The 14244-nt window shown below is 51.9% G+C and overlaps 1 protein-coding gene across 8 annotated transcripts in view; it reads right to left on the bottom strand.

Moving 5' to 3' along the window:
- TLK2 (tousled like kinase 2) overlaps positions 1–12267 on the bottom strand; it is a 109124-nt gene extending 96857 nt beyond the window's left edge. For 3 of the 8 annotated variants that reach the window (XM_056127241.1, XM_056127245.1, XM_056127248.1), the window contains exons 1-2: positions 11831–12265; positions 9860–9944 (exon numbers count right to left, since the gene is read on the bottom strand). In XM_056127241.1, coding sequence (XP_055983216.1) covers positions 9860–9940 — 81 coding nt within the window. In that variant the 5' untranslated portion in view covers positions 9941–9944; positions 11831–12265. Of the gene's footprint in view, positions 1–9859; positions 9945–11387; positions 11633–11825 lie in introns of those variants that run through there. The other 5 variants (XM_056127242.1, XM_056127246.1, XM_056127244.1 and 2 more) reach the window with 4 other exon arrangements.
- Positions 12268–14244: the final 1977 nt, after the last annotated feature.

Below are 14244 nucleotides of genomic sequence, written 5' to 3'. Positions count from 1 at the left end.
GGGGCCATATGGGATGCGGAGATCAAACCCCAACCCAGGTCAGCCTGTGCAAGCACCTGACCTGCTATACTATCACTCTAGCCCCAACAGCTAACTGGTAACCAAAGTCTTTATGCAGTAATGTCAAGAATAATGTATCGATACTTCAGATCAATATGTAACAACTCTACCACAATAATACAAGATGCTAATGAAGAGGCCTCAGGAAGAGGATATGCCAATTCTGTACTACCTGCCTCGTTTTCTGCAAACCTAAAATTTCTCTAGAAAAATTACGATTATTGGGTCAAGGAAGTTGTTCAAAGAGCTGAAAGCTGGGTTCAATCCCTGGTACAGTGGGGTCCTTCAAATGCCAAACACAAATACCCGCCCAAAACCCAAAGGGAGAAAAGAGGCAACAGCCAGGGAGAGAGCTCAACAAGCAAGGTACAGCTTGCACAAACAAAGCACAGGGTCACTTTCTGACACTGCAACGCCTGAGCACCAAAGCCAGAGCAGCCCCTGAGCAGCGTGAGGTACAGAGCAAAACACACAGTGTACATTATTTTAAAATACAAGGGCTGGAGGGATAGTATAGCAGGTAGGACATTTGCCAAGCACGTGGCCGACCCGGGTTCACTCCTGGGCATCCCATATGGTCCCCCACACACTGCCAATTCCTGAGTTCAGAGCAAGGAGTAACCCCTGAGCATCACTGGGTGTGACCCAAAAAGCAATAAATAAATAAATAAATAAATAAATTACAATTAAACTGAACAAGAGAACGTGTATCAGGAAATGACTGAAAAGAGCTAACTCTGGGCCAGAGAGACAGGACAGCCGGTAGGCCGCTTGCCATAAGGTGGCTTACACGTAGAGGGCCCAGGCTCAATCCCCAGCACCACATATGGTCCCCCAAGCCCTGCCAAAAGGAATTCTTTCATTTCTTAATGGAGAGAAATGGAATAAGCAGAGAGCCAGGAATAAGCCCTGAGCACAGTCGGATGTGCCCCAAAAGCACACAAGTCAAATCTTCAATGACAGTACTAATAAAAGGGGGAAAAAATACTGATTAACATTAACGTCTGGCCATTGTATTAAATATAAATGAAGGAAGACTAAAACTAGTCTTTTATATGTTCCTGTTTTTTTGTGCCACATCCGAAGGTGCTCAGGACTTTTTTTTTTTTTCTATTTGGGTCACACCCGGTGATGCACAGGAGTTACTCCTGGCTCTGCACTCGGGAATTATTCCTGGTGGTGCTAGGGGGAACATATGGGATGCCAGGGATTGAACCCGGATCTGCCCCCATGCAAAGAAAATGCCCTACCTGTACTCTCGCCTAGACCCAGGACTTACTCCTGAGTTCTGGGGAATCATATAGTTCCAAGGACTGAACCTGGGTCAACCACTATCCCTCCAACAAATAGCAAAGAAAAGATAGTCAAAATGCTTATACAGATGACCTCATCTTCTTAATTTCCCTAAACACTTGGTACAATATGCTGAGCCTGTGAATAGTCTGATACAAAGAACCCATGTTGTCAAAGGAGGAAAAATGATAATTGTAATAAAAGCAAATGCTAAATAATTAACAGGACTAGACAGGTGAAGGTGTCTAGAAAAGCTGAAGATGGGGCTGGAGAGATAACACAGCAGCCTTGCAATGACTGACCCAGGCCAGATCCCCAGCATCCCATATGGTCTCCCAGCCTTGCCAGGAGGGAACCCTGGGTACAGAACCAGGAATAAGCCCTGAGCACCAATGGGTGAGTAGCACTCTCCGACATCCCGCCCCTCTCCCAAAAAAAAAAAAGGTCCGGGGGCTGGAGCAATAACATAGCGGGTAGGGCTTTTGCCTTGCACATGGCCGACCCGGGTTGGATTCCCAGCATCCCACCCGGGCACTACCAGAAGTGATTCCTGAGTGCAGAGCCAGGAATAACCCCTGAGAACCGCCAGGTGTGACCCAAAAAGAAAAAAAAAAATCCGGATTCTGTTTTTCTGTTTTAAAGGGCTGGAGTGATAGCACAGCGGTAGGGCATTTGCCTTGCACGCAGCCAGCATGGCCGATTCGAGTTCGATTCCTCCGCCCCTCTCGGAGAGCCCGGCAAGCTACCGAGAGTATCTCGCCCGCACGGCAGAGCCTGGCAAGCTTCCCATGACGTATTCGATATGCCAGACACAGTAACAACAAAGTGTCCAATGGAGACTTTACTGGGTTACTGGGCCCGCTCGAGCAAATTGATGATCAACGGGAGGGCCTTTTTTAAAGAGGAAACAAAGTTCATCAGGCAAATAAATAGAAAAGCAAGGGAGGACACACAGGAGGCTGTTTGCTGACGTCACGCGCAAAGGAGATCGAAATCCTGGGATCACTGGCCAGTGGTAACAAGTTTAGAAATATAACTAATAGAGCTAGAGCGGTAGTATAGTGGGTAGGGCCTTGCACACGACCAACCCGGGTTTGATTCCCAGCATCCCATATGGTCCCCTGAGCACCGCCAGGAGTACTTCCTTGAGTGCATGAGCCAGGAGGAACCCCTGTGTATCGCCGGGTGTGACCCAAAAAGCAAAAATTTAAAAAAATGAAATAAAATAAAATAACTGTAACTAACAGCCCCTTAGAGAAAGTGCTGGGATTACTGTTATGGATGGAAAAGGTCTGGCTGAGAAATCTCAGGGGGCAAAGGGCCTGTGGTAATACTGGAGTGCCTGTGAGGAGGACGGAAGCAAATCAGCACGGAAGTACATGAAAGGGAGAAGCCAACATACAGACATGCGGTCATACAGACATGCGAGATGGTAACGGGAGTAAGGTGCTTGCCAGGCATGAGGCCAACCTGCACTGGGTCCTCAGCACCTTAAATACAGTTCCCCAAGCATGGCCAGGACTTACCCCAAGCACTGGAGTGGCCCTGAGCAACAGTGATGCAAGTATCTACTCTTCTCATGCTGCACAGTATGAGGGTCATTCCCTGGCAGCCCCACTCCACCCCCGTAACAGTCCTACTGCAGGCTCTACAGAGGAGGGGTTCCAAAACCCCGCCTGTGCCAAAATAAACAGTACCACTTTTTGCAGCTTCTCATTTTGTTCCTTTCAATTCTAGTCATATACTCAAATTTCTTCATATCAATACAATCAAAAAAGTAGGTGCGAGTAAGACATACAAAAAGAAAAGACACCTTCAACATTTTCTCTGAACTTAAACTTATATTTGTTAATACAGAATATATTTGATGTCAGACTTTTGAGTTATAGATTCACTGACTATAGTTCCAGTCTCACAAAAACCACACCCATAATGCATGGTCTACAATTTCTGGTTTCAATTTCTTTCAAAGTGACTTGAGGGGCCAAAGCGATAGTATAGTAGAAAGAGCATTTGCCTTGCATATGGCTGACCTGGGTTCGATTCTCGGCATCCCATATGGTCCCCTGAGTACCACCAAGAGTAATTCCTAAGTGCAGAGCCAGAAGTAACCCCTGAGCACTGCTCAGTGTGGCCCAAAAACAAACAAAAATAATTTTTTTATTTAAAGTGACTTGAGAGCTAGAGAGGTAGTACAATGAATGAGGAGCAGGAGCAGTCCCCAAGTATGACCAAGTGTGGTTCAAAAGGAACAGTTTCTGGGGCTGAAGAGAGTACGGTGGGGATGGCGCTTGCCTTACACATAGCTGACCTGGATTTGATCTCCGGCGTCCCATATGGTTTCCTGAACACTGCCTGGCTCTTGCACTCAGGGAGCCAGGAGTAGGCCCTGAGCAGCACCAAGTATGGCACAAAAACAAAAACAAAAGGAAAAAAAAGGAACAGTATCTGGCACAGATTTAAATTCTTACTATTAGCATTAAATTTCAAGTAGGGATAGGTATTAGCACATGTAAGGGTAAAAGTTCAACTTCTTTACAGATTCTAGAATCATAGATGACCTGTTCTTAAATTGTCAAATGAGAGCAGAATAGGCAATATAAACCGTGATGGGTCCTTATGAAAACATACAAATACAGGGAGAGTCAGTTTCATCTTACTGGAAGTGAGTTATCCCATGCTTAAAGAAGAGACTTTGAAACAGGAAGGCAGAGAAAGAGAGTACAGGGGCTGAGGCGCTGTGTCGCACACAGCCGGCCAGGATTCAATCCCCAGCACTGAATAGTCTCCTGAGTGCCAATAGGAGTGATCCTTGAGCTCAGAGCCAGGAGAAAACCTAGAGCACAGCAGGGTGTTGTTCAAACACCCCCTGTCCCCCAAAAACATAGGATAGGAGACCAGAATTCAGATGACAGTCCAGCAGGGAGGGTGATTTTTGTGTGCGAACCCGACTTGGGTTTGGTGCCCATGTGGTCACCCAAGCCAGGGTAGTTCAAGAAAAGAAGCTTGGGGCTGGAGAGACAGCACAGTGGGTAGGGCACTACACGGGGCTGACCCAAATTCAATCCCCGGCATCCCATATGATTCCTTGAGCTACCACCAGGAGTGATTCCTGAATGCAGAGCCCGAGGAACACCTGAACCAGGCCAGTGACTATCTGCTCCTCCCCCAAATAAAAAAGTAATCTAACAAGCAGGTTTGACCTATCACCTCAAGGATCCTAAGATGATGGTTTCAGGTTCTCCTAAAGAGTGGCAGCTACTGGGGACAGAGCAGTAGTACGGCGGGTAAGGCACATGCAGGTCAAGGTTCAATCCCTGGCACTACATATGGTCCCTGGACCCGGCCAGGAGTGATCTCGGAGCACAGAGCCAGAAGTGAAGCCTGAGTGTGGTGTGGCCCCAAAAACAAATGAACAGAAAGAGTGGCAGCTAGTGGGCCAAAGAGAGAATGGGGATTAAGAGCTTGCTTACATGTAGTTGACCCCAGCCAATACTTTCCGTCAAGCACCATCAGGAGTGACTCCTGAGCACAGAGCCCTGAAACCCCTGAGCACTGTCAGGCAAAATACACAAACAAAAACAGGGATCAGAGAAAAAGTTCAGAGAGGAAAGCTCTAGCCTGACTCAATCCCCAGCACCACCACCAGGAGTGACCCCTTAGAAGAGAGCCAGGAGTAAACCGAGCACAGCCAAATATGTTCTCAACCTCTCCCCTACACACATCCCCCCCAAAAGTGGCATAGAACAGAGGAAGAACGATAGTTATGGTTTCAGAACAAATTATGCTACTTTACTCAATCAAATAACAAAACCTTAACTTTTTTTTGGGGGGGGACGCTTTTAGGGTCATAACCGGTGATGCTCAGGGGTTACTCCTGGCTCTGAACTCAGGAAACACTCTAGGCGGTGCTCCGGGGACCATATGGGATGCCAGGGATCAAACCCAGGTCGGCTGCATACAAGGCAAGTTCCGTACCAGCGGTACCATCACTCTGGCCATAAAACCGTAACTTTTAAACCAAAGAACACAAGATGTATCCCAAAGTCCAAAATAAACTTTACCAACTATTATAAATTATATTAACAAAAGGGAAACTACATGCATATAAACCCAAGAACGCAAGAACATTTTCAATGTGCACACTAAAAAAAAAAAAAAGCCTAAATAAAATTAAGAAGCAACTTAAGATCTACAATAACCAGGGAGTTCAAAGACTGCAACTACTTAAAGCACTCTGTGAACTAGGAAAGAATCCACAGTGGCAATGACTTTCTTCCTTCTATGGACATCAAAAAGTCCTGAAAATGTTATGGTTAGGAGAAAGTGCAAGCCGGGCACGAGGCGGCGCCAGCCCCACTAGATGGCACCCTCACAGGAGACACAGGGCAGTCCGTCCGGCCTCCGTCTGGGGCAAGGCATGAGACTGCTCCTGATCCTGGCAGAATTGAAACCCGTCATCAACTCCGTGAAAGACAGCCTCACTGAGAAATTATGACTCTCAACAGAATTCAAAACTTGGAGGGTTTTTCACAAAGGCACCCACTCTCCAGCACCCTGGGTCCTACCCCAGAGCTGTTTCAAATCAGCAGTCTGGAAGACATAATGCCTTGGAGGAAAAAGAAGCGGTACAGAGAAGATTTCCTTTTCCTAACAGCAAACTACAAAATAACTTGCTGGCTTTTTTTTTTTCTCTTCAACTTTTTGTTTTATTTTGTTTGGGTTTTGGGTCACACCCAGTTGTGTTCAGGGCTTACTCCTGGATCTACATTCAGGACTCATTCCTGGCAGTGCTCAGGGGACCATATGGGGTGTGGAGCTCAAACCCAGATTTTTCAGACTCAAGGTAAGCATGCTACCCGCTGTACTATCTCTCCAGCCCCTACTCAAGTTTTTTTGAAGAGTAAAAATATTCTTTTATCCGAAAAGAACACACTATCATCAATTTGTGTGTGCATGTGTACGTGTGTAGTTGTTGTTGTTTTGGTTTGGGGCTGTGCTAAGGGCTTACTCCTGGTGGTGTTTGAGGGAACCAAAAGAGGTGCCAGGGGAAAAAATCTGAGTTGTTCGCACACAAGGAGAATGCCTTCACCACTGAACTATCTCTCTGACCCTTAAAATCAATGCATTTATCATAACTGGCAACATCAAAATCACGTAATTAATAGCATAAACACATCTGGATGTAAGGTAAAGGCCCTCCCGTTGATCGTCGATTTGCTCGAGCGGGCCCAGTAACGTCTCCATTGGAGACTTTGTTGTTACTGTGTCTGGCATATCGAATACTCTCGGTAGCTTGCCGGGCTCTCCGAGAGGGGCGGAGGAATCGAACTCGGGTCGGCCATGTTGGCCGCTTGTAAGGCGAACGCCCTACCCGCTGTGCTATCGCTCCAGCCCATATGTAAACAATTTTTTTTCATTTTTTGGGGGGATCACAACCGGCAATGATCAGGTGTAAAATTACTCCTGGCTCTGCAACTCAGGAATTGCTCCTGGCTTTGCTTGGAGAACCATATGGGATGCTGAGAATCGAACCCGGGTCAGCTGCATGCAAGGCAAACGTCCTGCCTGCACCCTCTGGTCCCAACTTGTTAACTTATTAAAGGCAGAACTTCCTAATTACTTTCAGATTAGTGCACTAAAATTTTGGTTTTTTGTTCTTGTTTTTGAGCCACACCCAGAGATACTCAAGGGATCACTCCTGACTCGACACTCAGGAATCACTCCTGATGGTGTTAGGGGACCATACAGGATGAGCTCCGGTCAGCCACATGCAAGGCAAACACCCTAACCGCTGTACTTCCGCTCCAACCCCTGCATTACAATTTCTGTATTTAGGGGCCACCCCCAACAGGAATGGAGACAAGGGCAATGCTTAGGAGACTATGTGGTCCCAGAGGTCAAACTGAGGCTCTTCCATACGAAACATGTACCTCAGTCCTCTGAGCAATTTCTCCGCCCTACTACATTCAATTTCTCTAACACCTTAGTGACATGATTTAAAGTTGCATAAAATTCACAAGGTCATTTATTCCACTCACCTATATTCTACCTCACTAATGTATACTTGGATATAGCTATGATAAACCTAATATAGAGGCAAGAAAGGTACCATTAACAAACAACAAAGGCTGATGAGTTCCAACTAGATGCCATTTGATTTGAATACAAACTTACTTTTACTCAATTGGCAATCATCAGATGTTTGGGAGTGAAACCTTTGAATTCCCAAGTTGAAAGACACATCAAGCACCTTTACCAAATCCAGTTTAATACTCAACTAACTACACTGCTCCCTTCGTGAGTTAACCCTCACGTATGTAACATCAATACCCAGAGGTCAGAAAAACAGTCTCTCCAAAGTACCAGGACAGTTAACAAGCCTGGGTTCCCAGAGCACCCTGCCAGAGCTCTAGTCAAACTCTCACCATCACCCCGTCTTCACTCTGGTTCTCTGACCAGAGGAGGGAGTCGCCCGTAACCCCAGCACAGTGCCTAGAAGGCAGCAGCTCACTATCTACCCAATGAACAAATACTAACAAGTTATTCCAGCTCACCAAAATTATGAAATCCATCAAAGCAGCCAGTTTTTCCAACTCAACCTTGACAAATACCTTCTCCTTTCAGATATTACTAACCAGGGCCAGAGAGATAGGACAGCAGGGAAGGTGTCTGCCTTGCTCCTGCCAACCCGGAAGGGCTCCCTGGTACTGCATATGGACCCCTGAGGACCACCTGAGTAATCCCTGAATGCAGAGCCAGAAGTAAGCCTGAGCACTGTTAGGTATGTCCACCCCACCCCCCACTCCGAACTCCCCCAAAAAAGCAGCTAATAATAACCAAAGCATCAGAAAAACTTCTAGTTTTTTTTGAGACCAAAAGTCTTAAAAAGTACCAACCGTTGGAACCGAAGAGATAGTATATGGGTTACGGCTCTTGCCTTGCACAGGAACTGACCAGAGTTAATCCCAACACAGTACATGGCCCCCTGAACCCAGTAGAGTGATCCCAGAGCAGCAGGAATAACCACTGAGTTCTGTCGGGTGCGCCCCCTTCTCACAAAACAAAACAAAACAAAACAAAAAAAGAAAAGAAATGTATCACATAAAGTCAAAGACCAAAAATTCAGAAGTGTCAAGCCCAAATAACACAACAATCTTGAATTGGTGAAACTTAAACATTATAGGGGCCTGGAAGGTAGTACAGGGGGTGAGAAACTTCCCTTGCATGCAAGTGACCCCAGTTCAATACCCAGCACCACAAATGACCTATGAGCACCATCAGGAGTGATCCCTGAGCACCGAGCTAGTAACAGACCAAAACCAAGCCCCCTGCTCAAATTACAAATATATTTTAATGACTTTTAGATCTTTTCTTTTTTCGTTTTGATTCTGGGAACATACCTGGCAGTGCTCAAGGGATTATATGGTGTGCCAGGGATCAACCCCAACTCAGTCACATGCAAGGGAAACATCCTACCTGCTGTCCTCTTTGGCCCCAGTGGTTTTTAAATCTTAAATGTTTTTACATATTGTACTAAAACCACCCCAGGAGAGTAGAAGAGTAGTCAAGTACATGATGATGTATGGGAAAACTATACAACACCGCTTAACACCCGTCAGATACTGGGGCGCAATCTCATTTTCATCCCCAGAACAAGAACAGAATCACTGAACAAGAATGAAGAGTAAGAAAAGGGAGGCCAGGGAGATGAAGCAAAAGGTCATCATATTCTGCATGCAGAACCATGGGTTCAAACCCTGACACTATTCACCATCCCCACCATTAGCACTACCTCTACAGAGAGGTGTCTCTGCGGAAGCAATCCCTGTGCAAGGCCAGGTGTGCAAGTCCCCAGCGAAAAAAAAAAGTGAGAAAGCAGACTAGAGATATGATCCGGAGACACATGTGGAAATGCAGGTTTGGAGCACCTACAGATTCAGAAGAGTGATTTTTCACAACTACCACAAAACAGTGCTACAGGACAGTGCTACCACAAAACTATGCCAATATCTTTAAGGAGTTGTGCTTTTTTTTTTTTTTTCCTGGAGCAACTGAGTAGTTTTAACAAAATACAGCATACTCTCTAGACAGACATCCCATTAGAATTCTTGCAACAATACTCAAGGGAAACCTCTCCATTTTAGGGGCTAGCAAAGAAGCATATCATTCAAACTTTCTATTAAATGATCATTAGACTGACAGTAAGATTTTAAAAGTTCATTGGTAACAAAGCCAGATCATCTCCACTGTAATTAGGAAGCCACCCAAATTACTCTTCATTGATTTTGTTGTTGTTTTGTACCACACCCAAAGGTGTTGGGGGCAACTCCCAGATCTACATACTCAGGGTCACTCCCAGGGATGCTCAGGGGACCTTGTGGTGCCAGGATGGAACCAAAGGGGTCACAAGCAAGGCAAGTGCCTTAACCCGTGTACTCTCTTACCACCTCACTTGCTTTTTAGTGTTTAGACTATGAACAAAGTTCACTATCATTTTACTCACCTTACTAACACCGACTCCAGTAAACCTGGCCTCTAATAATTCCTGCCGTCGTGGGTCCAGGCTATGCAATTCTTCCATCATTTCTAACGAGAAAAGAAAAGTAGACTGTGAGACCATGAGAGCTAAAATGTGAGGGGCTGATTCTGAGCTAGAACAAACTTAGTTCACCTGACTGAACTACTAAACCTCATCAAGTAAACACAGTGCATAAATGACAAGGTATACTCAGGCTTGCGGCAAAAAAAAAAAAAGTAATACATTCAAAAGTAATATTCACAGTTTTAAAACAGCTCACGGTCCTCTTCTAGGAAAGCCCTCTCTTTTTCTGATTTGAGTTTAACAAAGACAGACATCAAACCCCTCCTATAATCTCCTTCAAAGTTAGAAAGGGAAAAACCAAACCATGGGCTGCCTTGCTCAAAAAAAAAAAAATCATTCTATCATACTTAGAATAATTTTATTACTTGTATGTAGCCAAGTATGTTTGGATACTTCCTTCCCAAACACAGCAACCGGTTCCTACACTAAAAATATGAATCATTAACAGTAATTTCAAAATAATATGGCATGAATCAGAAGCTACAAATAACTTCAAATAACACTCTAATACAGTTCCTTTCTCCGAAGAGCTCGCAGTAGCTCATGAAGAAAGGAATTAATTATTTTAAATTGAATGGAGAACCCATGGTAAAAAAAAAAAAAACATCAACTTAAACCCTTCACTGAGGCTATTAAAACTGCCCCAGAGCCAGCCCTTGATCACCGGATCGATCTGGCCACCTGGAGAGGGGTTTCTGCCCACTCTGCACGTCTGCTCCGGGCAGCCCGTCCAGGCAGGGAGGGTGGACACCATGTTTAAACTTCCAGCACAGATCTCTGCACCAACTTACTCGGGGCGAATGAATACGTGCATGCTTTGTCCGGAATGCGCTCATGGGAAACCTCTCTTTACTAGTAAAAGCGGGGGGTGGGGGGTGAGACGCAAAAGGGTGGGGGTTGGAAGCACCAAACCCCGAGGTAAGACCCCACCGGAAGACATTCTTAAAACAGTTACTGGAATGACTGACAAGCATCCAAGTGCACTGAACACGGGGCTTCAGAGTCTCCCCTGCCACCTAACAGCTCGGCGATGGCCACGAACAGCCCCTGCAAAGTCCTCCGGTTTCATTTCCCTTCCCGGACTGAGAGCGACCGGGGGGGTGAAAGGGCAACAAATTCAAGACACCCCCCCCCCCGGCTCTCTCCTCCTCCCCCCAACACACACACACACACACACACACACACACACACACACACACACCCCAGGGTGGGGGTGGGGAGCGATCCAGGGCAGTTCCGAGAGGGGATAAAGAAAGGTGCGGAAAAGGCCGGCGACGGGAGCCGGCCGGCGCGGGTGCCCCCTCGGTGGCCTGGCCCGCGTCCCGCCCTGCCCAAGCCAGGCCCGAGCGGCCGCGGGGGCCGCCTCTGCGACCTCGGGGTGCCTGCGCACATTTCCGGGGACACGGCGCCCGGCGCGGGCCCCCCTTACTGTCAACTCATGACGAGGGGACAGTCGCCCGGCCCCGCGCCGGCGGCGCTGGGGCTGCGACGGGGCCGGCCGCCCGCGCCGGGAAGCAGCGCCGACGGGGCCTGGGCCCGGCGCCCCTCGCCTCCCGCCGGCTCCAAACTTTGCCCAAACTCCGGGCCCACCTGTCACGGGAGGCGGCCGGGCCGGCGGCCGGCGGCGCCCCCTCTCCCCGCGGCCGCCGACCCACCGCCAGGCCGGGGCCGCCGGGGCCTCCCCCCGCGCCGGCGCGGCCCCTCCGAGGCCCGCCGCCCTCGGGGCCCGGCCCGCCTCCGCGCCCCGGGGCCGCGGCCCCCCGCGGCGGGGCCCGGGTCGCCGCCCGCCGGGCCCCGGGGACCCCTCCACCGGACGGTTAGCGCCCGGGGCCCGGCGCCCTCCCGCGCCCGGGGCTCAGCCTCTCACCTGCCGCCGCCGCCGCCGCCGCCGCGGCTCCGCGCTCCTCCCGGGAGCGGCCCCGACCCGACCCGGCCGCCGGCCGCTCTGCGCTCCCCCTGGGCAGGCCCGGGGCGGAGCCGGGGCCTCTCCTGAGCGCCGCAACCCCCCGCCCGGGCAGCCGCCGCCGGCGCCGGGCTCCACGAGAGGGCGGGCGGGGGAGGGGGGCCGCGGAGGCCGCAGATCCCCGGGCTCGCGTGCAGAGCCAGGCGCCCGACGTGGGCCCGGGCCCGGGCGGCCGCGGGGGGGCGCGGGGCCGGCCTCGGGGCGCCGGACAAAGGCCCAAGGAGGCGCAGGAGGACCCGGGCCGGGGCGGGAGGTGGGGGCCCGCGCGGCCGGGGGCCACTCGGGCGCGGCTCGGAGGGCGGGGGTGGGGGGGTCGGAACCGCTGGTGCCCGGGACCCGCCTCCGGCCCCTTAATCCGGATCGGTTCGGTCCGGATTAGTAGTGATCGGTGTAAACACACTAGTGAAAGCGCGTGTTTCCTCGCGAGATTTGCACGGCTGGGCGGCGGGGGGGAAGCGCCGGCTGTGGGGGAGGAGGAGGAGGAGGGGAGAGGGGGGCAGGGGGGTCCCCGCGGCCCCGGCGTCCCGCCTCCTCCAATCAGCGCCGAGCCGGCGGGCAGGGGGCACTCGGGGGACCCCGCAGCGGCCGAGGCGGGCCGGGCGGCCGGGCGCCCCGAGAGCCGCCGGGGCCGGCGCCCCCGAGCCCCCGCCGTGGCCTTTGTGGAACCTGCGCGCCCGCCCCGCCCCGCCGGGCCCAGGCGGTTGGGCCGGCGCCGAGCTGCGCCGCCGCGCCCCGAGCTCCCCGAGTCGGGGCTTCTCGGGCCCGGGATGGAGCTGACGGGAGCGGGGAGCCGGGGGTCGGGGGAGCCCCGCGCCCGCTCGCCAGGGCGCCCCGGGATGCGAGCGGGGGGCCCTCCGGGGGGCTCGTCACGGCGGCCAGGGGCAGGTTCCGTTTCCACCTGCGACCGCAGACGCGGCGCCCGGGGGCTCGGAGGGTAGGAGGTAGAATGGGGGGGTGGAGACCCCCGAGGAACCAGGACGGTGCAGGGCGCGCCCCCGCGGCCCAGGCGCCCGTCACGTGCTCCGCCCGCGCCCGGAGCCCCGACACTACCTCCTGGCCGGGCCCCAACTCCCGCTCTCCGCCGACGACGGCGGGGCCAGGGGCCGGGACCCGGGGCGCCCCTGCGCGTCCCCACGGGGGCTCCCGCCTGGCTTCCCCGCCCGCGGCGTCGGGGCTGCGCCCGCGTCCGCGCCTTACGGGCCTGCGGGGAGCGCCCGCAGCGGCACTTTTTACCCGTCCCGCGTTCCAGGTCTTCGGGGCCGGGGCCCGCTCCCGCGCGATAGAAAAAGTCCATCCTCGGGGGTCCCCCGCGCTCCGCCCGGCCCCAGGGGACGCGCACACATTATTCCCGACGTCACAGTCTTTGAAGACGGGGGTGAAGAGCACTCTGGGGACGGGGCGGAATACCGGGCCCGGCGGAGGGCTGGGGAGAGGCGGGCGGCGGCAGCGGGTGTACAGTTTAGTTGGGGGGCGAGGGGAGGTTGGTTATTTTTTCGTTTTGCTTTGGGGTCACACCCAGGGGTGCTCCAGGCTTCTCCCCGGTGGCGTCTGTAGACCGTGCAGTGCGGGGGAGTCCCCCTCCAAGCCAGCCCTTGGAGCTACCTTCCCAGCCCAAGTGTGTGAGTGACTTGCCTTCCGCCCCAGGAGAAAATGACGGTTTGGTCTCAGTGGTGAAGGATCAGGAAAGTCAGGCCAGGGACCCTCCCACGCTCGCCTTGATCCGGTCTGACCCGGATTTGATCCCCGGGCACCATATAAGCTTCCCCAGCTGGCCTCGCCGCGCCCCCAAAAAGGTCAAGTCTGGAGACCAGAAAGATACTACAGCAGGTAGAGCGCTTCCTGCCTGCAGGTTCAGTTCCCCACCCCAACCCCGCACCGCTTATGGTCCCCAGGAGCAATCCTAAACTTGGAGAAGTGTGGCCCCCACCTCCCCCAGAAAAAAAGTCAGGGCCAGAGAGCTAGTACAGTGGGGTAAATGGGCCGTCCTGAGTCAGATCTCCAGCATTCCATATGGTCCTCAGAGGACCACCAGGAGGGATTCTTGAGTACAGAGCCGGGGGTAAGCCCTGAGCATGACCAGTTGTGACTGTGACCCCCCCAGACCAAAAAAGAAAGGTCAGGGGCTGGAGCAATAGCACAGCGGGTTGGGCATTTGCCTGGCACGCTGCGGACCAGGGTTCGATTCCCAGCATCTCATATGGTCCTCTGAGCTCCACCAGGAGTAATTCCTGAGTGCATGAGCCAGAATAACCCCTGTGTATGCCAGGTGTGACCCAGAAAGAAAAAAAAAAAAAGGTCAGACCTGAAGTGACACTGAAACACC

Source organism: Sorex fumeus, unplaced genomic scaffold, assembly GCF_029834395.1.
Source record: "Sorex fumeus unplaced genomic scaffold, SorFum_2.1 ptg000063l, whole genome shotgun sequence".
NCBI classification, from domain to species: Eukaryota; Metazoa; Chordata; class Mammalia; order Eulipotyphla; family Soricidae; genus Sorex; species Sorex fumeus.
Note: the sequence above shows the minus strand (reverse complement) of the source record. Positions and strands in the feature narration are given on the sequence as shown.